General features: G+C 55.2%; 6 protein-coding genes across 6 annotated transcripts; 3 read left to right on the top strand and 3 right to left on the bottom strand.

The window, feature by feature from the left end:
* Window positions 1–132: 132 nt before the first annotated feature.
* On the bottom strand, window positions 133–3,477 carry IE81DRAFT_321480 (alpha/beta-hydrolase). The gene is made up of 11 exons (XM_025513352.1): window positions 2,741–3,477; window positions 2,589–2,666; window positions 2,408–2,513; window positions 2,214–2,327; window positions 1,692–2,149; window positions 1,557–1,608; window positions 1,383–1,479; window positions 1,136–1,309; window positions 1,026–1,062; window positions 829–946; window positions 133–761 (listed from the first exon to the last, which is right to left on the bottom strand). The coding sequence occupies exons 1-11, from the start codon at window positions 3,113–3,115 to the stop codon at window positions 379–381; spliced, it is 1,992 nt and encodes a 663-aa protein (XP_025371483.1). The 5' UTR covers window positions 3,116–3,477; the 3' UTR covers window positions 133–378.
* A 362-nt stretch (window positions 3,478–3,839) lies between these two features.
* IE81DRAFT_310858 (hypothetical protein) lies at window positions 3,840–5,361 on the top strand. The gene is made up of 2 exons (XM_025512427.1): window positions 3,840–4,928; window positions 5,011–5,361. Exon 1 carries the CDS (start codon window positions 4,076–4,078, stop codon window positions 4,883–4,885), a length of 810 nt encoding a protein of 269 aa, XP_025371482.1. The 5' UTR covers window positions 3,840–4,075; the 3' UTR covers window positions 4,886–4,928; window positions 5,011–5,361.
* On the bottom strand, window positions 5,356–8,515 carry IE81DRAFT_30159 (hypothetical protein). The gene is made up of 2 exons (XM_025512238.1): window positions 7,016–8,515; window positions 5,356–6,949 (listed from the first exon to the last, which is right to left on the bottom strand). Exons 1-2 carry the CDS (start codon window positions 8,105–8,107, stop codon window positions 5,537–5,539), a joined length of 2,505 nt encoding a protein of 834 aa, XP_025371481.1. The 5' UTR covers window positions 8,108–8,515; the 3' UTR covers window positions 5,356–5,536.
* A 732-nt stretch (window positions 8,516–9,247) lies between these two features.
* IE81DRAFT_321478 (ClpP/crotonase) lies at window positions 9,248–11,396 on the top strand. Its single transcript, XM_025513351.1, has 5 exons — window positions 9,248–9,826; window positions 9,921–10,399; window positions 10,483–10,655; window positions 10,753–10,759; window positions 10,851–11,396. The coding sequence occupies exons 1-5, from the start codon at window positions 9,554–9,556 to the stop codon at window positions 10,915–10,917; spliced, it is 999 nt and encodes a 332-aa protein (XP_025371480.1). The 5' UTR covers window positions 9,248–9,553; the 3' UTR covers window positions 10,918–11,396.
* On the bottom strand, window positions 11,357–13,964 carry IE81DRAFT_310854 (putative ADE4-amidophosphoribosyltransferase). Its single transcript, XM_025512426.1, has 3 exons — window positions 13,495–13,964; window positions 11,783–13,403; window positions 11,357–11,679 (listed from the first exon to the last, which is right to left on the bottom strand). The coding sequence occupies exons 1-3, from the start codon at window positions 13,718–13,720 to the stop codon at window positions 11,655–11,657; spliced, it is 1,872 nt and encodes a 623-aa protein (XP_025371479.1). The 5' UTR covers window positions 13,721–13,964; the 3' UTR covers window positions 11,357–11,654.
* A 2,797-nt stretch (window positions 13,965–16,761) lies between these two features.
* Window positions 16,762–18,736, top strand: IE81DRAFT_287417 (hypothetical protein; the record flags this gene model as incomplete). Its single annotated transcript, XM_025511708.1, has 6 exons — window positions 16,762–17,147; window positions 17,304–17,604; window positions 17,780–17,966; window positions 18,031–18,400; window positions 18,474–18,534; window positions 18,605–18,736. The coding sequence occupies 6 exons, from the start codon at window positions 16,762–16,764 to the stop codon at window positions 18,734–18,736; spliced, it is 1,437 nt and encodes a 478-aa protein (XP_025371478.1).
* Between the last annotated feature and the right edge of the window lie 76 nt (window positions 18,737–18,812).

The following is an 18,812-nucleotide window of genomic DNA, read 5'->3' as shown; positions in this document are numbered from 1 at the left end:
CTTGCCCTTGCCCATGTTTCGCCTTTCCCCCCCCCCCCCGAAATCAAAGCGCGCCCCAATTCTTACCGCAAACGCTGTCATCTCAGAGCATTACTCATTCCCTTTCACTCTTCATTCCATAATCTCTCCGCTACATCGCCAGCGCACCTTCTTCGGGAAAAGCGCAGCGCGCCATCTCTTTGCTCGGCCTTTACCCGCCATCCCTCGCATTCTGCACCGTTTGAAATGTTCAGATACCATTGCATCGCTGCTCTGCGCCGATGCTCAATCACATGCAATGGCTTCACCTGCTATCTGTGACCCTTCACGTGTTGTTCCGGGCATCGACTTCGCCCACTTTTGGCAGCGAGTCGTGCATTACGGACTGCTGAACAATTCTCATTCCTCAAAGCCCTGCTTGAAGCTGCCATAATACTGCAGCAAGGGATGAAAGTAGCCTTCCTCCGTGGGCTCGGCCCAAAATCTGTACTTGGCATGTGCATCAGCGGTCACTCCAACCCTCTCCTTCCAATGTGAAGTCTGACCAAGCGTGGTGTCTCTACCCTGCAAGTCTCCCCAATCGACCGCTTCGGAGTCTGCCCTATTGGCGGCAACAGCTCGTGGAGAATTGGCGCCCAGCTGGGCTCGATGACCCCAAACCCTGATGGGAATCTGCTCGATCGAGTGCGGCTCCGTGCTCGTCGATAACGCGGGCCAAGGTCTTTGGCCATGCGCAAAGGATCCGACAGCTCGCATCAATTCCAACGAAAGAGCTCGTTCCGCTTTGAGCGCGAACTTGGTCAGCAAGCAGCTCGCGGAAGCACGCGACGTGGCCCTTCTTCAGCTCACCTGGTGTAAAGCCTTTGCCAGGCGCGCTGTCCTCATCGAGAGCTGTGGCGTGCGTTGGCTTGGGGGCGTCCGCTTCGACTCCATAAGAGTCGGACGTGGCAGTATAGTGAGGCTCGACCTGCATCGTTTAGAGACGATGCGGTGAGCTAAATGCAGCCGCACGCGGATCGAAGTCACTGCGGATCGTGAACCCTCACTATTTCACCCCACAACAGTGGCAACTCAGCGCAGTGTCTAAGAGTTCGTCGATGCAAGATGCTGTCAGCCCAAATACCTCCTAGTGTCGAGTCTTTTGACGGCTGCTCACAGTACGCCAAATTCGCGCAGAATACTGAACGCAGCTTCAGATTGTACCGAGCTTCTCAGGCACCCATCCGAAGGCAAGTGCGCGAATTCGTAGCCGTACGCAGGCGGAAACCTTCTCTGTGCAAGCACCTTCATGGCTCTGCGAATGGGTCCTTGAAACAGAGAAGCTCCGGTGCTGATGTGAGCCAAGAAAGGGGTCATCAGCGTGCAGTGGAACGAATAGCATGCGAAGCTGTCTAATCGCTCACTAGTCTGAGCAAACAGCGAACGTCTCTTCATCTTTGGCTGCCTCGAGTGCGTACAGCTCGCTCAGCTCGGGGTACAGCCAAGGGTGAAAGCCGCTCGCTTGGTGAAGCAACGATGGAAGTCATAGGACGTTCCATTAGCGGCGTTCGAAAGCCACTGCTGACGAAAGGTCTCACCATGCTTGAGCAACGTCTCGCGCTTGCGCACATGAAAGTTAAACATGGTGCCCTACACGTTACGAGAGCAGAAGCCACCATTAGTTTTGCTCATTCCACTCAAGGCACATCGCCAATGTCCACAGAGCAGCTCACCTCATCTACGGTACAACCAAGCATGATGCCCTTTGCGCCATTCCTACTTTCAATTGACGATGGCAAGTTGGTCATTGCCCTTTGTGCAAAGTCCTCAGGCACCGCCACACCGTCCCACACTGGTCCAAATAAGCCGGAAGCCTTGAGCTTGAGGTCTCGCGGACTGACGAGTGCGCGATCGGCCGGCGTGTCGATGCCTACATCGTACTCTGTCCTCGGCCTTCGAGCCGGGAGACTGAGACTAGTATCAAGTAGATCATTTGCATCTGCGTTTCGCAGGGCATCGATCTTCTCTTCGTCTGAATCGGTTGCTTTAGCACCAGTCGCAACCGCCAGAGCTTGGAACGTGGCATCTGCAGAAGCCAAGGTGCGCGGTAGAACCGTCGCCGCAACACCAGACTGGAGAATGACTCGCGAGAACAGACACTGCGGTATGGCGTCCGAGAGGAAGAGGTAGCCTTTCCGGGTACTAGACTCGTGTGAGCGCCAGAGAAGGTAAGGTATTCCTCCTTGAAGACTTACTCTGCATGATGGCGCCCGCAGACTGCCCCATGAGCGTTACTTCTGACTTGTCACCTCCAAACAACTGGATATTGCGCTGCGTCCATTGGAGCGCTTCGACGCAGTCCCAAAATCCTATGCGAGGCGAAGAAGGCACACGCAAATCAGTATTGAACGTCTTCATGTGATTTCAAGGACACGTGAACACCATTCACCATAGTTGCCGCAGCCGGTGCCTGGCTCCTCCGCTGCCAATGCGCGCGAGCCAAGGAAGCCAAAGATTCCAAGGCGATAGTTGCAGCTGACTACCACGCATCCTGTCTGTGAACAGTCGCAGAGGAGCATACTGAATCAGCACAAGAGTGCAGGATACTTTCGGACAACGCGATAGCTCACCTCGTGTGCAAGTCTGGCTCCGTCATAGCCTGGAAAGGAGCTGCCACCCGTGACGAAAGCCCCGCCATAGATGTGAAACTGAATGCAAGGGTACAAGTCTATCGAATGAGCCTAGTACCACGGAGCTGTCTCGCCGAGTGTTTACGACTCACTAGAACGGGTCGCTTTGAGCCAGATGCAGCGCGCTGAGGAGTCCAAATGTTGAGATAAAGACAGTCCTCATCGAATCGCATGTCTGGTCTCATCTTTGAGGTTCCCAGCCCTTCGGTTTGCATTGGATCTGCCTGCCATTTGCTCTGCCGCGCGGGGCCCAAGTCTTGCCTCCAGGATGGCGCGGGACCTTGAGGCCTTCTGAAGCGTAGATGGCCTAGGGGAGGTTGAGCGTATGGGATGCCAAGGTATGCATACACGCTCCCCTCCACACACGTGCTCGAAGCGTGCCCAGAGTAGGCTCGCAGGTCTACACGACGAGGGGCGATCTGACCCTGATCAGGTATGTCTACAACGTGCTTCTCTTCGATCGTCATCTTGAAAGACTCTTGAAAAACCAAAGTCGCCTTGATTCTTTGACTCGCTCTTGATTTTTGGGCGAGAGAAAATGTCGCGCAATGAAGCCATAAGATGTCACTGCTTGCCCAATGCTTTGGGCTTGCGTAGCACTCCAGTCTTCTATTTCCTCCTTGATGACCTCGTCACTCCCTCGCCGATACGCAGTCACAGCCGATTTCTCTGTCCAAACGTACTCCGAGTGATGTAGTTGTGAGGCCACGCATAACCAACACTCCGGCAGACGTGTACAACTCGGCACTCACGACTGTTAGCTCGACCTCGCCACGACCCTCTCACCGAATTTCTAGAACACACACAACTAAGCCATCAAACACGTGACTACATTCTGCAGCGCTGCATGCACGACTTCCAAGCGGACGCGGTCGTGAGTCTTATATGCATGCATATGTGGTTGAGGAGCTCCGCTCGGCGGCGGACCCGCGGCCCCTATGCGACAGACTTTTCTGGCTCGCCGCCACCGCGGAGCCGTGCGGCAAGATATGCGATTTGGCGCGTCGATCAGCAGCAGCAGCTGGATGATTCGCGCGCGACTGCACCATCATGGCACGGGGTGGTTGGAACGTGTGGGGGAATTGCTTGCTTTGAGCCTTCGCAGCTAGGCGCCTCAGCTGCACTTCAAGAACCACATTCTGCGACTTAGGATGCTCGATCGGAGATGTCAGTCAGTGTCACCTGCATGCACCGCGTTGTCCCCTGTCGTAGGAGGCCGCGGTCTTCCTGCGCCTCGTGCTGTGTGACCCTCGGTGTTCATTCGACGCGGCATGCAGACAACGCGGTTGAGATTGAGGTGTTCCGTGGTGAAGCAGACGCGTAGCCATTCGTGATTCAAAGCGTGACTATATGCGCCTGATTCATGGCTGCTCCTCATTGTTCGATGGCCCGAGAGACTCGAGAGCCAGCAGAGGGGAAGGAGACACATGCGTAAAGCGGCCGATTGCGTTGGATCTATCAAAAATGTGCCGCCGGCGAGTTGCTTTCCCTTCCATCACCACTCTCCTCGCACCCCGGTCCCCCTCCTCTCCTCGCCCGTTCACGATTTCCCCACACAAGCCCGCCTGACTCGAGCTGCTGCGATTTCACCATCGAAATCAACAGCAGTCGACCGCAATCCACACTCTTTCAGATCTCACCAAGAAGCTCATACGTACCGTTGCCCTTTCTTTACGCTCGCAACCATGCAATTCGTGCGCATCTTGTCTCTCGCCTCGCTCGTCGCTCTCTCGAGCCTCGTAGCATCCGTCACCGCTCAAGCCGAGAACGACAATCCCAATGGCAAAGTGCTGTACGTGAGCGATCCTCATTGCAACTCCTACCAATGCCGTATCCACTGGAAGCGCAACCACACCTACTTTGTGAACTGGATCAATCCACCCAAGGGAGAAAAGTTGAGCGTAAAATTGATTCCCGAGACGGATCAGTCTTTGCCCACCTACACCCTGGCCGCGAGCGTCTCTGCTCATGCGGGAAAAGACAAGTGCGATAGTGCTGGGACGGGCAAGAAGTGCGGAAGGATCGATTGGACCGTACCTGATGATGCAAAGGCTGGAGAGTACAGCATTGTGGTGGAGAGCTTGAAGACGCACAAACAAGGCTATACCGACGTCGTTCGCATCGGCAAGAAGCAAAGCTCGAACACGTCCGGGAATGGCAAGAAGCACCATCGGCGCTCAGAGTCGAGCAAGCGCGGGGTCTCGGTAGTCGAGTTTGCCGAAAGCGAAAGCTCCTAGTGGGCCGACTGCTGCGTCGAAAGCAAGCACGCGTCCAACAAAAGTGAGTCACGCTGCTCGACCTGATCCCTTGCTCATTCGTGTTGTCCTCTGCTGATGCAGCCAACCTTGTTTTCCGACGAAAGGGAGTAGAAATGCTCTGATCGAGCTCGTGTACCACTCATCACCAACCTTTTAACTTCTTTCTAGCCAGCACCCCTCACAACATCTCTCAGTTCGCCTCGCATACGAGCAACTATCTGCAAGCGCTCTGCCTTCACATCTCTATCGAGGTCCTAATCGAGCAGCTTCTTCTGTTGCTCCATTCCTGACCATTCCGTCCCAGCCTGCTTCCCTACAGTAGGCTTGCCGTCTGAGTTTCCGCGTCATTCCTCACCCATCCCCGCACGCGTGACGCCTGACAGTCCTCTTCACATACACACATCCTTGTCTAATCAATCATCAAGCACCAAGAATGTGAAGAGCCTTTGATGGCGGGCAGCGGCAGCGACGGCCATCGTGATGATCCGAGACAAATTTCCGAGGTTGATATACAGCGTCCGAGACAAAGACCTTGAGAAGGATAGGATCGAATGCAGCGCCATCACATGCGGCACGTCGAGCAGAACAAGCCAAAGGCAGGGTCTATCTGGCTCAAATGCCAGCAGACCTTCATCTAGACCAGCTCCAGAGCAGGCCGGCTGGTTGATCCGTATCGAGCATGGCATGTCTCCAAGCGCCCGTGCCCCAAGCCGTCTTGCCTCTCCAACCGTTTCCATTTGCTGCCGCGCCATTCTGGTTTGTCAAGCGACCGGCATCGAGACCACTATCAAGCTTCCTGTCCTCTTCTCTGTCCCATTCACTGCTTCGTCGCCCCGCATCTGTGCTCGGCTCAGCTGGTTTCAGGTCCTCCGCCTTGACAAGATGAGCTCGAAATTTGGCTCGAGGCATGCTAGGCTCCACATTCGCCTTTCTTCCTCTGCCCGCGCTGCTCGTGCCGTTCCTTTGCATCCTTGCAGGTGTAGACGCGCCAGTAGATCGACCCGACGAGCTGCCCAGCCTCGCGGAGTTTGTTCCAGCAGAAGTAGAGACAGGGTTGACGCCGAGGTACTTGGAAGGTGTTGACGCACCACCTTGAGACGAAGACGAACGAGGTGTGGGCTTTGACCTGTGCGGCGTGGTGGGGCGTCCGTTGCCCATGGCATTCTGCGAAGATCCTAGGGATAACTCGCTCATTCGTGGTGAAGCGGCAGTGGACGTCGGATGGGATGCTTGATCCGAACCGAGCGCTGGGATACTGGCCGCAGGTGCGCTGACCACAGCAGCTTGCTGAGCGGCTAATCTTGCCAGCGCACCTCCCAGCGCCTTCGGCCTCAAAGGGGTCGATGCGGCGCTCGAATATGAGGGTGTATTGATGCCAGAAGACCTGGCGCTAGGAGCTCTCGCGGATGTCAGTCCCGCCACGGGCGGATGGCCGGGTGTGCTGCTTCCACTCGGTCTCGCACGCTGCTTGCCCTTGTCCTCGGCTTTCCGAGAAGCATTCCGGCTGACACCGCCAGGCCGGAATTCTCCAGAAGCTTCATCTTGCAGCCTTCTAAGCAATCTGTTTGCTCTGTGAGATCTTCTAGCAAAGAACTCATTGCCAAGTGTAAGGTCCAGCCGAATGTACTCTACGCCCATGTCGCTCCAATCAAGACTAGGGGCTGTCGGATTCGCTGCACCAGCCGTCGCTGCTCGCGTAGATGCGAAACCAGAACTATCCACCCGACTTCCACCCGCATCGACCATCTGTCTGACTCTTCGTGCGATGGGTGTGGAGTGGCCTGTCACTTGCTGTGATCGAGGAGGAGGCGCGATGCCTTCCGCCAGCATGATTCGCTCAGACGGCAAGAGCTCCTTGTCGGTGCTACCATGACGCTGTGATCGAGGACCCGCGCTACTGCCTGACAAGTAGAGCGTTCCGCTACCCCGCATGTCCTCAAGCTCATCTTCATCGTCCGAGCTGTCCGAATCGCTGTCTTCCGACTCAGACAGAGTGGGCTGCTCAACTGTAGGGCCCGGGATGGGTCGCACGTCGGCTTTAGACTGTGTTTGGGGCAAAAATCAGCTTGAGTCGTCTTTAGGGGTCCAGCGTGGTAGCAGATGACTCACACAGTAGAATTGACTAAGCCAGCCATGCTCCGGATCAGGCATGCCCCACTCCTCATCATCTTCTGTCCCATCGCCAGGAAATCTCCAAACAATACCAAAGTTCAATAGCAGTCTCGCGTTATCTCTTTGTTGCTGCACCATCTCAGCGTGGGCCGGATCAGGTGCTGGTGCTGATGCTGGTGCTGGTGCTGCCGCTGCCGGCTGACCTGCTTCCTCTTGTTGGGGAGGATGGCCTGCTCCATTTGCCGTTACAGGCCGAGCACCTTGCCCAGCGACGTCACCGGCTCCCACCTGCCCATTCGTTGGTAAAGAGTTGGAAGCAGCACCCCTTTCGAATCCTCGAGGCAGCGTAGCGTGCTCGAACAGCGCGTGATACTCTCCTGTCGGCGTGCCAAAGGTCAAGCCGCCTTTGACGACACCTTTGAAGGATAAGGGCAGCACATGCACCAGATGCTTCGAGTCTTCCGCAGACGACGCATCTTCACTGGACGCTGCAGATGTGCCTGCTCTGGATCCTGGGTTGCCTGGAAATGCATCCAATTCATCTTCGAGCGCTCCTAGTTGGGATTCGACGATGCGTCTGCGTGCCTGCACAACTTCGGGCAAATTGTCCGCAGTACCTCTGCTGGCGCTAGCGTCCGCCGAGGTTGAAGGGGTCGATTCGACTGTCGATGTGTTGGCCAGTCCACTAGACTGCTGCTCATTTGCAACGTTGGCAGCCGCGGGCTGTCCATTGCTGAATCCATTGGAGGTCTCGTGATGCTCAGCTGCAGATCTTGATTCTGTCGGGCCTCGCCAAAGCTGTCCTCTCCACAAATGCCCAACTCTGGGCTTCTTGGCGATGCGCAGCCCGACTCGCCATTCTCCCCTACCAAACAGGTTTGGCAAGACGTGCGTGTCGATTTCATTTCTCCAGTACGAAGACAGGGTGCGAAGGACGAGCAGCAGTGTGGATGGATCAGCATGAGAAAAGATGCGCGAGATCAGCTCGGGAGGAAGTGCGGACGATTGAACGGTCGTAGACTTCGTCGTTGGGCAAGCCAAGCTTTGATCTGCATTGTCAGCAGTGGTCGTGTAGATTTCTGAGGACATGTTGACGGCTAACCCTAGCCCTTATGAAGAAGGAACACGTCGTGATCGGTGCTCCGTTTCGAGCGGTGGCATGCGTGCCAAGCAGCGCCTTGACGAGAAGAGAAGGATGTACCAGAGACGATAAAGGGGGCTTCTAGACGGACTTCATTGTCTGAGATGATGACGGCAGTCATGAGTGTACGCTGCGAGCAGCTTACTGCAGCTCCTTCACGATCCGGCTTGAAAGCCAGCATGGCGCGATCGATCACGCTTGGGATTTGACGTTCGTGCGACGGTGCCTACTGCAGCGCTCCACATGAGCATACGCGGCGCGCAAACAGACGACGCAGGCGCGGCTCATCTCAGCACTCAGCACACTCACGACACTTGACTCATGCGAGTCACTCACTCACTCAGCCAGCATGCGTCGCCCAATCTGAGTCTGATGCAGAGTTTGCGCACAGCATATCCCGCGCGGCCAATTCCCAATCGCATTCGCACCAAAAATCATTTTGACGCTCAGATCAGCTTCGATGGCTCACGCATGCCTGTGACACCTCGACAATCACGAATCACGATTTCGAGTCTGCATCAGCACTCACTCGTGACTATCGAGGCGGCGGAAGGAAAAGGCAAGCGCTGCCTGTGCTGGAATCAAGGGCTCACCTGTGCCCGCGCGCTTTGCGGTGCCAGCATGATGCGCCACAGGACAGGACAGGACATGCGGAGCCCCGCAAAGGCACGCATGCGTCCCTGCATGCAGCAGCGCGACGGGGGCAAAGCGCATCGATCCTTATGCAGGCGGAGAAGCGCGAGAGTAGGAGAATCACGAGTCACGAGTCACAGGTGCTGCCTTGTGTGCGAGTCGCGAGAGTACTAGTCACGAGTCGTGAGTGGGGCTCGAGTCGAAGGGTACCTTTGTATCACGTGTTGTACCTTTTGAGCTTGTCGTGCAGGTCAGCTTGACCGCGGCTGTGCTGGTGGGACGTGACGCAGGCGGGCCGGGCTACACAAATTGGCTGTGCTTGCATGTACAGTCACAGTATGCGCAGGCCAGACGCCGGCTGAGATTCCGGGATAGCCGGGGCAAGAAGTTGCCAACGTGCCGGTGCCGCAATTAAAACTCCCTTTTGATTCGTGATTTGTGGGATGCTTCATATAATCGCCCACCATGCTGAATCACGCTGCGACTCATAACCACTTGCTTCATCTCCTGCGCATCCGTCATCGACTTTTTGACTGTCTAATCAGCCCCTGCTTAAGGTAAGAAGGATCACCCACTCACTTCGGCTCTGAATTGCCGGCGCTGGGCTGGCCTGCACCTCCATATCGGTTCGCCTCGTATAAGAAGCCAGATCACTCGCTCCAAAAGAGCACCCGCAGCTGACTCGTTCACGAGCACTTGGGCAGATTGCGCTTTTACAAGACCTCGAAGCTGACTGACTACAGCCAAGCGCAGCAGTCGTCATGTCGGTCCTCCACAACCCTCATCCTCCCCTTCAGTCGCTGTCGGCCGAAGCCATTGGCTCCTTTCCCTACTCGACGTACGGCTGGAGGCACATCCGCGTAGTTCTGGGAGGAGATGAGGCCAACAAGAGCTCTCAGAGCGGTGCTGAGCCGAGCGATGGCGTCTTGCTCGTCTTGCTCAACAGGCCAGACAGGGCAAATGCCTACACAGCACAAATGTGCCACGATCTCGTCTTTGTCTTTGAATTGGCCGATCGCGATCCTCGCGTCAAGGTGCGTCTATGTGCTGAGAGACTCGGGGCAATACGTAGCGAATCAGGTGCTGGAGTCACTCGCAGATACGCTGATGCAAGCCTTGCCTACCTAGGTTGTCGTGCTGACTGGTGCGGGCAAAGCATACTGTGCAGGTGCTGATCTATCGGGAGCTTCGGGAGGCGGCTTCGGAGCAGATGCCGACATCGCAGCGGATCATCGGGACGGAGGAGGTCAGGCCGGCTTGTCGATTGCCAAATGCAGGAAATTGGTCATCGCAGCGGTGAATGGCAATGCGGTGGGCATCGGTCTGACCATGGTCCTCTCCACCGATCTCAGACTGGTAGCAGCAAACGCCAAAGTGGGTATTCCTTTTGTCAAGCGAGGAATCTCCATGGAAGCGACGTCGAGCTATCTGCTACCCCGGTTAGTCGGTCACTCCAACGCGCTCAAGATCTCGATGACGGGCGACACGTATAGGGCAGATGATCCGACGTGGAGAGACTTGTGGTACAATGTCTTGCCAGCGGAGCAAGTCTTGCCCGAAGCCCTGAAGCTGGCCGGAAGACTGGCTGTTGACAACAGCGTCATCAGGTGAGCATCTGCCAGCTCAACGATACCTTCATGCAACATGCATGCCACCTAGCTGACTCCGCATCATCACGCCGTGTTGCTAGTATGGCACTCAACAAGGCTCTGATCTGGCAGTGCCCGCCCACGCGCGAAGAGACGCATCTCTTGGAGTCGAAGATGATTTGGGAGGCTAGCAAGAGGGACGCTCAAGAGGGAGTACTGAGCTTCATGCAAAAGAGAAAGCCCAAATTTGAAGGTACTGTGGAAGACGTCGAGAGTGAGTACACCATCAAAGATGGCAACGCGTTTAGGGTGTCACCTTCCAACGGCGCTGACTATAACGGCCCAAACGCGTGTTCCCGATGGGTCATCAGCTTTCAAGTGAGTTTCTCCGTCTCACCGAGACCCGACTGCGCCATGAAGCAGTGACTGATGTACCACCTCGCTTGCGCGTCTCACTCGGCACCCGTAGCGGATATCCCTGGTGGACGGAAGCCGACTTGACAGGCAAAAAGACCCGCGGCTTGGCCAAGCTCTGATGAAGTGTGCATTCGCCCAACAGCATCTGCAAGCGCGCAGCAACCCCCCGAACGAGGCCACGTCGAGAATCGGAAGAGCTGTCTGTGTACGGCCGTCTTGTCCTTACATCTTCGGTCCGCGTCAGCGCCCCGACTGGCCTAGGAAGCCTTTTGAACAATCCGAGGACTTCTCGCTTCGAGGCTTTTTGATGCTACCTCTACTCTCCCCGCTCTGCTCTTTCCCCCCCTATCAACATGTTCTTGCATCGACTGCCGCGATCGATCTGCTTGCTGTCCAACCGCCACAAATTTTGCGGAAACTAATCCCTCGCTATTAGCCCTCGAGCCCCGCACTTCGAGTTGACATCGACAACTTTCGCGTTGACATCGACAACTTTCGGCCTGCTAGCCGGCGCTCGCCGTACTCTCCAAGCCGACGTTCAAAACTAAATTGTCTTGACGCGAGAATCTTGTCTGATCGATTTTGAATCTATATAGACGTGATGACGAGAGAGAGGGGCAGCCAGGGTTGTCACCATCCTCATGAGCAAGGCCATCGAAGTGAGCGCGAGGACCATTTCAAATGACATCAGGGACCAATAAAGAGAGGAGGCGCGGCACACTACATACTTGAATGGAGTAGAGAGAGAAAGAGAGAGGGAGAGGAAGGCGGGACGTGCGAGTAGCGTCAAGAAGCGGAGAGGGAGCAGACTCGGCGTGCAGTGATACCAGAAACAACAGGCCCGTGATGATCGAGGTCACCTCCTCCAATCGTTGTGCAGCCTACGAATCGTGACGCAAATTTGGAGCATGTCAGCAAAGCTGGAATCTAAAGACGGACGTCCAGCTCGCTCAAAGGCAAACGATCGTATGCGCTCCGACTCACCCAATATCTTCCGAGCCATTGTGACTGCTAGATCCTAGCTCGTCTCCTCCACCCATAGGGCCATTGCAGTTCAGATAGCCATCTCCGTCCGACTCCTTCTTGCTGTGATTTCTAGTCACATCCTCCTTGATGCCATTGTGTACCGCTGATCCATTGCGAGCACGAGCCCTTTCTGGTTCATCTTGCTTGACCACCATCTCGGTGTGTTCTGGGACGGCCATTTTGGGATCGTTGGCCCCTTCACCAGGTGGTGTGGCTACTGCCACTGCTGCCTCAATGGCTCCCGATCCTCGCGTGTCCTCCGATCCAGCACCGTTGGGCAATCTGGTCGACTTTGCCTTGATCTTGGCGTTCTCGCTGCGGAGTCCTTCCAGATGTGCCAGGTAAGCATCGTTTACGCCTCCCGTGACGTACTTGCCGTCAAAGACTGAACAGTCGAAGCTCCTCAAGCTGGGGTTGAATTGCTGTACGCTAGAGATTAGATCCTGCAAGGTCTGATAGATGACCACGTCTGCTTGAATCTCTTTCGCTACCTGCTCCACCGACCGGTCGTGCGCCACCAGCTCGTGCCTGTTGGGCATGTCGATCCCGTACACGTGGCTATATCTGATTGGGGGCGCGCAGGAGGCCATCACGACTCTCACTGCACCTGCATCTCGAGCCATTTGGATGATTTCTCGGCTAGTCGTTCCTCGAACAATGGAGTCATCCACCAGGAGCACGCTCTTGCCCTTGAACTCCAAAGCCATAGCGTTCAGCTTGCGTCTGACGTTCTTACGACGCTGACTTTGACCAGGCATGATGAAAGTCCTACCGACATATCTGTTCTTGACGAATCCTTCTCTGTAAGGGATGCCCAGCTTTTGCGCTACTTGCAGTGCGGCTACTCGGCTGGTATCGGGCACGGGTATCACCACGTCCACAGTCTCGCCTCTTTGAGCGAGCACTCTACGAGCTTCTTCGGCGAGTCTGTCCCCCATAGCCATCCTGCTCCTGTACACGCTCACACCATCCAGCACGCTGTCCGGTCTGGCAAAGTAGACGTATTCGAAGATGTCGGGAGCAAAAGCGTAGCCATTGTCGGATGTGGCTTGAGGAGTGAGCACTCTCCTTGATACCGCATTTCGGGTAATGATCACCGCTTCTCCCGGTCGGACATCTTGGAACTCCTCAAATCCCAAAGCATCGGAGACGACAGATTCGGAAGTGAAGCACCAATCGTCGCCGAGATCGGCCCCCTCGGAGGATTTCCTGCGACACATGCCCACCGGACGAATGCCGTTGGGATCTCTGAAAGCGATGATGCCGAATCCTGCCAGCATGGCCACGCACGCGTAGCCCCCGTGACACTGCTTCATGAGACCACCGATGGCGGTGAAGATGTCTTCCTCGTTGATACGAAATTTGCCGGTGGCTTGCAGATTGTTGGCAAAGATGTTGAGCAGCATCTCTGAATCCGAATCTGTATTGATGTGTCTGTGAGCTTCAGCATCCAAGAATCGCTTGAGCTCAGAGGTGTTGATGAGGTTGCCATTGTGGGCAAAGACGATGCCGTATGGGCTGTTGACGTAGAATGGTTGAGCTTCAGCGTGTGCTGATGAGCCAGCGGTGGGGTATCGGACTGACGTAGAAGGAGGAAGTGCAGTAAGGCAAAATGACGATCGTTAGGACTCGATCCAAGCTGAGCTTGCACCTCTCTGACAAACACTCACCATGACCGATACCCATGCTACCCTGCAACCTTGCAAGGGCACCCGCGTCAAAGACGTCCCTGACCATTCCATTCGCCTTGCACTGGTAGAACCTTCCACCAGGTCCGCAAGTCACGATACCAGCGGCATCCTGGCCTCTGTGTTGCAAAAGGGACAGGCCCTCGTTGATCTCTGGCGCTACTGCCGTTCGCTGAGCTGCGAGCAGGATGGCCAAGATGCCGCACATCGTTGCGAGCTGCGAGCTACAAGGAGGCGCTTTTGGTGTCTGGTTGAGGCGCAAAGCCTACGTGCCAAGGCGATTTGAAGGCGTGAGTATGAAGTTTGGTCGATCGGACCCACAGAGCTACAAGTCCGTTTCGTTTGCGTCACATGTGCCCGCCAAGCTCGTGCCAAACTTAAGGATTTGGCAGCCAAGTCAGTCACAGTCACGAGTCACAAGTCAGCATGCACCACTCACTCAAGACTCACTCATCAGACCCAAGACTCATGACCCGAGAGTCAAGTCTGTTGTGAGTCCTCGCTGCGCGGCTTGGCGTCAGCGTAGCATCGCGTCTCTCGGCGCGCTGCTGCTGCTTAATTCCTTCTGATCGACTGTGACTCAAACCTGCAATTTTTTTTTTTTCTTCCCCCTGCTGCTGCTGCTGCTGCTGCTGCTGCCGCACGCTCGGCCGGCAAGCCACACGGACGCGCGTCAATTACACCTGACGCGACGCGATCCCATACAACAGTCACTTCTATATCGTCGTGAGTACTTATACGACTATATATACTCGAGACTATAATGACTTGATATATGTATGTATTATCATTATCGCTAGGTCGATCAGGCAGGTCTGTGGCCACGTTTGACTGACGCAAATCTCCTCACTGCCACAAGCAGCACGTTCGGCTGACCAGCCGGGCGGGGGTCTTGGATCAACCTTTGTCTGATCACGGATCACCAGCTATATTTTTGATTACAGACCGTCGCACGCGGGTGCCTACTACTACCACCATGCACACAGTCACGAGTCCTCGCTGGGCACCTTGCGCGCCCGCCAAGTGGCGAATCGAATGCGCTGAAAGGGAATCTTCTCGACAATACAAGCGTCTTTGGGGAGATCACAAATCGCCCTTCTGCATCCCCTATTATAGTGATTCGCTAAGTGTCGAGTGGCCTGTTCATCGAAAGGAACCATCGATCCGACTTCCAAGGCTTTTGCAAAGCTTCAAATTGTGGGTCTAGAGCCCATGCTCATCAAGGCTAAGCCGAGTAGATCGTGAAGAATTAATGCCGATGCCAAGCCCCACCACGCGGCGTTCTTTGTCGGTCGTCGTGGTAAGATGCACAGCCAGCTATCATGCTACTGACTAAAGAGCAGCACTAAGCAGTTATGTCTAGACTACATCTATAGCAGAAGAAGCAGAGGGCTGCCCAGATGGGGATGTTGGACCATCGCGGCGGTAAAGCTTCACATGCACGCCGAGCCGCTGTGTCATTGATGTGTCTGTTCATGCGCACAGGCCTCATCATCTCTGGCACGAGGAGGAAGGCAAGACGTCGTCGTCCGTCATGGCAGGCCACTTCACTCGAAAAGGCCGTCGAGATGACACGCGACCTCGTGTCTCGCCATCCCCTTTTACCTCTTTTGTGGTCTCGCAGGCACACACGCTAGTCGTCGTATTCCCGATGGGTGGCTGTACGGTACGCAGCGTCGCCTGCTCTGTCAGTCGTGAGTGTATGCAATGGACGATTCACACTTCATCACGAATCCCTTGGCCCTTGACACGCTCGAGCGTCTCTTGACGTACGTCTGATCTCACATGGTGCTCGGCAAATTTGCCGATCGATTCAAACGAAGTGCTGAGGCGCTGGCGGCATGACAAGCAATCAGTTTCGCTGCTTCAGCTTGGCTCCCTTTGGTGGTGCAGAAAGATCAAAGCGCCCCCTAATGTCGCCAGTACGATAGGATGAGAAGTCACGAGTGGCTCTGGGGAAGTGGTTAGAAGTCAAAAGTGTGAGCACGGAAACGTCACCCTACTTGAACCAGCGAATGGACAGCGGCCGTCGGTATGCATCTGCGCAGGAAACGAGCATATCAGAGAGAAATCTTGGGTTCAGCTGCGCTCCTCTTCTGCTGCCCGGCCTCTGAATTGCGCTTGGAGCGCTGGAAGACCTTCATGCAGGTGGATGCTTCTGTTCGTGCATGCGCACAGGTCGACGGCACGAGAGCTGAACGAGAAGCAGCTCATCTGGTAACGGTACGTGAGCACTCACAGGACCGGGCATCACACATCCTTTTGACTGTGTGGTTGCGATGTACGCTGCCCGCAAAAGATCCTCGCCCAGACGAGCAAGCTGCGACGATGCACCCAAAATCATGGCTCGTCAGGGTACAGTACATCGCTGAGCACGCACGAGACGGGCTAGCTGTGATCGATATGAGCCAGACGCGAAGCCGCTGCGCCGCGGTGGAGCTCACGGACATTTGATTCAGAAAAAAAGATACCGACGGTTACTCGACGCTTCTATCTGCAGCCTTACAATTGACGTGCAGAGCTCAATTTTCAATGTAGTTGCCATAGCGTTTCATTTGAGGCCATTTAAGATTCTGAATTTCGGATTTCGATCGCCTCCGCGCGTCGAAGACACTCAGGTACAGCAGCAGCACGGCGCGAATGAAATGCAAAGTGCAACCAAAATCGATGAGTCAAATGATTTAGCTCCGCGCAGCAGACGTCGATAGCGTGCACTTCGACTGCACCCATGCACCCGTGCACAGCGTGTTTCCACTTCGCAACTCCATGATGGAAGACGTACCCGCACAGCTCATCACACCGCCCATCACTTCCACCTTCAGGTCTACATCCCATTCGAGTCATCTGCCACTCACACCGTTTCAGCAGCGAGACGTCAGCGCAAACGAACGCTCGAGTGCACTGTAGCTTACCGTCGTCCTCATTCTCGTCGCTCTCGATCAATCGCTTCGTTAAGATTGCTCGCCCCTCAAGCCCGTACACTCCGATCTCAATTCGTCTATCCAGCACTCAACGCCCCGCTATCGCGCATCAATCAGCAGTCTTCATACCAGCAAGGCGCTCATTGGTCAAGGCTCTATCGCAGGACAAGCTCGCACTGCGCGTGGGCTTCACGCAACTTCTGCTCATTCTGCTTCCCACTTGCAGCCATCGAAGCCGCGATTGAAGCATTAGGAGATGTCGGGTGGAGGCTTGCCGGTACCAGCATCAGCAGGAGCCATGCAGGATGGCTTTCGATCAGCCTTGACGATGGGTCGAGCTCGTATTCGATGGGTTCTGGTGCTAGCAGTGGTCTTATCGCTCATGCTACTCTTTGCGGTCTTTGGATCGGAAGAGGATAGTTCGACCAGGTTGGGTCGTCTGCACACCTCTGCATCAGGTCTGTTGGGCCTGAATGGCAAAGCAGGAAGCAGACCGGGACCTGCGGGAATCGCTCCCGGCGGTCTTTCGGTGGACGAAGCTCTAACGCAAGATATCGACCCGTGGGTCAAGGGCTCAGGGAGGACAAATCTCACATACCACAGCCATTTCAACCAGGATGATTTGACGCTGTGCGAGGATGAGTGCGACGCCTTCTTCCCTGGATTGTGGAAGGAGATCGATAGGAGTGTCGAATTCTTTACAAAAAAGCAACAGTGAGTATACGCGCGTACAGCAAGCATCGTCTAGACGGGTGCAGCTCTTGAGTCACGTTCTGCAGCACCAACCACCGCCTGCACTTTGAGATCGCTTCATCTACTCTCACATGCTGATGCTAATTCTCATCCTGTTGTGAACGCGGTCGCGAGCAGATACAACAAGGAGTACTTGGAGTTCAGTTGCGACGATGGCATCTGGACGCACGCTCGCGTGGTCATCTACAACAACAGAATGTACCTCAAATACTACCAACAATCCGACTTTACTCGGTCGCAAGCTGCTCTTGCTCTTTTGCACTTGGCTGTCAGCACGAGTAGGGAGAGACTACCGAATGTGGAATTTTGCATGGGCATGATGGATTGGGGCAGCAGAGGCAAATTCTCGCTGGATAGAGCTCCAGACTTGGAAGATGTCTGGCTCATGCCCGACTATGGCTGGTGGAGTTGGCCAGAGGTGAGTGAGGCCCGCAGGACCTTCAGAGGGCAGGACGGCTGCATGGCAAGCACGAGGAAATCAGAAAGGTATGCTGCATGCCTAGCTGCATCTTTGCTTAGTGCCCGGCCCTGAGTTTAATCTGCAAAGCTTGCGGCTGACCATCTGCACTGTCCGCTCTGCGCCACCTTGACAGCACGTCGGCTCATACCAAGAGCTCCGCGAGAAGACTGCTAGAGTGGAGAAGGAAGTCGGCTGGGCCAAGAAGATCAACAAACTTATGTGGAGGGGAAGCATGAGGGTCGGCACAGCTGATCGTGAAAGTCTGGTCGCAGTTGCTCGAGGTCATGACTGGAGCGATATCAAGGCTTTGGACTGGGGCGGTGAGTAGCGCGGCGCGCACCTTGAGAGTGTTCACCAGAACTGACTGAGCGATCTTGTATGCAGATCCTTCCACGCAAGTCTCGATGGAGGACCACTGCAGGTGGAAGTTCCATGGCTTCCCAGAAGGCAACACTTATTCTGGAAGACTGCGCTACCTGCAAAACTGCAGAGTCGTCATCGTCACGCATGAACCTCGCTGGCTGCAGCACTGGACACACCTGTACAATGGAGATTGGAAGTCGCCAGATCAGAACATTGTCTATGTACCCAAGCCTCAAGGCGAAGGGCAAGGTGTACTGGTTCATGATGGGGATGGCAAAGCATCTTACGATAGGACTTGGGAGCGGCTGCCAGAGACGATGGACGCGCTCCTAGCCGACGATGCGCACGCCAAGCGGATCGCAGATAATTCTTGGACCTTCTTCAGAGAAAGGTGGGTGGAAAGCAGGGCGCTCGACGTCGACCTACCAGAGATGCTGAGTACTTGCCCTTCTTTGCCTATGCAGATATGTCACTCCCGCAAGCGCCACTTGCTACTGGCGTAAGCTCTTGTGGGGTTTTTCGAAAGTGAGTCGAGGCAGCTGTCCCCACTGCGATTGGGGCGAAGCTCACTCTCACGTTGATGTCACTATAACAGGTGCAAAAGTATCAGGTCGACCTCTCAGGTAGTGAGACAAGTTACGAATCTTGGATCTTAAAGGGTATGAAAGGCACACGTGAGTACTGCATGATGACCAGTCGCACTTGTGATGATGTGCTTCAAAGTTGATCCGGTCCTTCTTGTCAATCTCAGATCATCGTCGAGACGAGAATGAAATTCAGAACTTATCTGACGCGGAAGAGCA

The sequence above is a fragment of the Ceraceosorus guamensis genome (genome assembly GCF_003144195.1).
Source record: "Ceraceosorus guamensis strain MCA 4658 unplaced genomic scaffold IE81scaffold_12, whole genome shotgun sequence".
In the NCBI taxonomy this organism is placed as follows: domain Eukaryota; kingdom Fungi; phylum Basidiomycota; class Exobasidiomycetes; order Ceraceosorales; family Ceraceosoraceae; genus Ceraceosorus; species Ceraceosorus guamensis.
The sequence above is the reverse complement of the archived record's forward strand: the minus strand, read 5'-3'. Positions and strand labels throughout refer to the sequence as shown.

Excerpts from the sequence above, each read along its gene's own strand:
- IE81DRAFT_310854 (XM_025512426.1), bottom strand. The coding sequence starts at position 13,720 with ATGTGCGGCATCTTGGCCATCCTGCTCGCAGCTCAGCGAACGGCAGTA. Across the intron at positions 13,404-13,494 it reads TAGCATGGGTATCGGTCATG|TCCGATACCCCACCGCTGGC; the intron begins GTGAGTGTTTGT and ends CTTCTACGTCAG. Across the intron at positions 11,680-11,782 it reads AATGGCTCGGAAGATATTGG|GCTGCACAACGATTGGAGGA; the intron begins GTGAGTCGGAGC and ends CACGATTCGTAG.
- IE81DRAFT_30159 (XM_025512238.1), bottom strand. The coding sequence starts at position 8,107 with ATGTCCTCAGAAATCTACACGACCACTGCTGACAATGCAGATCAAAGC. Across the intron at positions 6,950-7,015 it reads GGCTTAGTCAATTCTACTGT|TCTAAAGCCGACGTGCGACC; the intron begins GTGAGTCATCTG and ends CCCCAAACACAG.
- IE81DRAFT_310858 (XM_025512427.1), top strand. The coding sequence starts at position 4,076 with ATGCGTAAAGCGGCCGATTGCGTTGGATCTATCAAAAATGTGCCGCCG.
- IE81DRAFT_321480 (XM_025513352.1), bottom strand. The coding sequence starts at position 3,115 with ATGACGATCGAAGAGAAGCACGTTGTAGACATACCTGATCAGGGTCAG. Across the intron at positions 1,609-1,691 it reads TTGGTTGTACCGTAGATGAG|GGCACCATGTTTAACTTTCA; the intron begins GTGAGCTGCTCT and ends CGTAACGTGTAG. Across the intron at positions 947-1,025 it reads CACTGTTGTGGGGTGAAATA|GTCGAGCCTCACTATACTGC; the intron begins GTGAGGGTTCAC and ends TAAACGATGCAG.
- IE81DRAFT_321478 (XM_025513351.1), top strand. The coding sequence starts at position 9,554 with ATGTCGGTCCTCCACAACCCTCATCCTCCCCTTCAGTCGCTGTCGGCC. Across the intron at positions 9,827-9,920 it reads ATCGCGATCCTCGCGTCAAG|GTTGTCGTGCTGACTGGTGC; the intron begins GTGCGTCTATGT and ends TTGCCTACCTAG. Across the intron at positions 10,400-10,482 it reads GTTGACAACAGCGTCATCAG|TATGGCACTCAACAAGGCTC; the intron begins GTGAGCATCTGC and ends CCGTGTTGCTAG.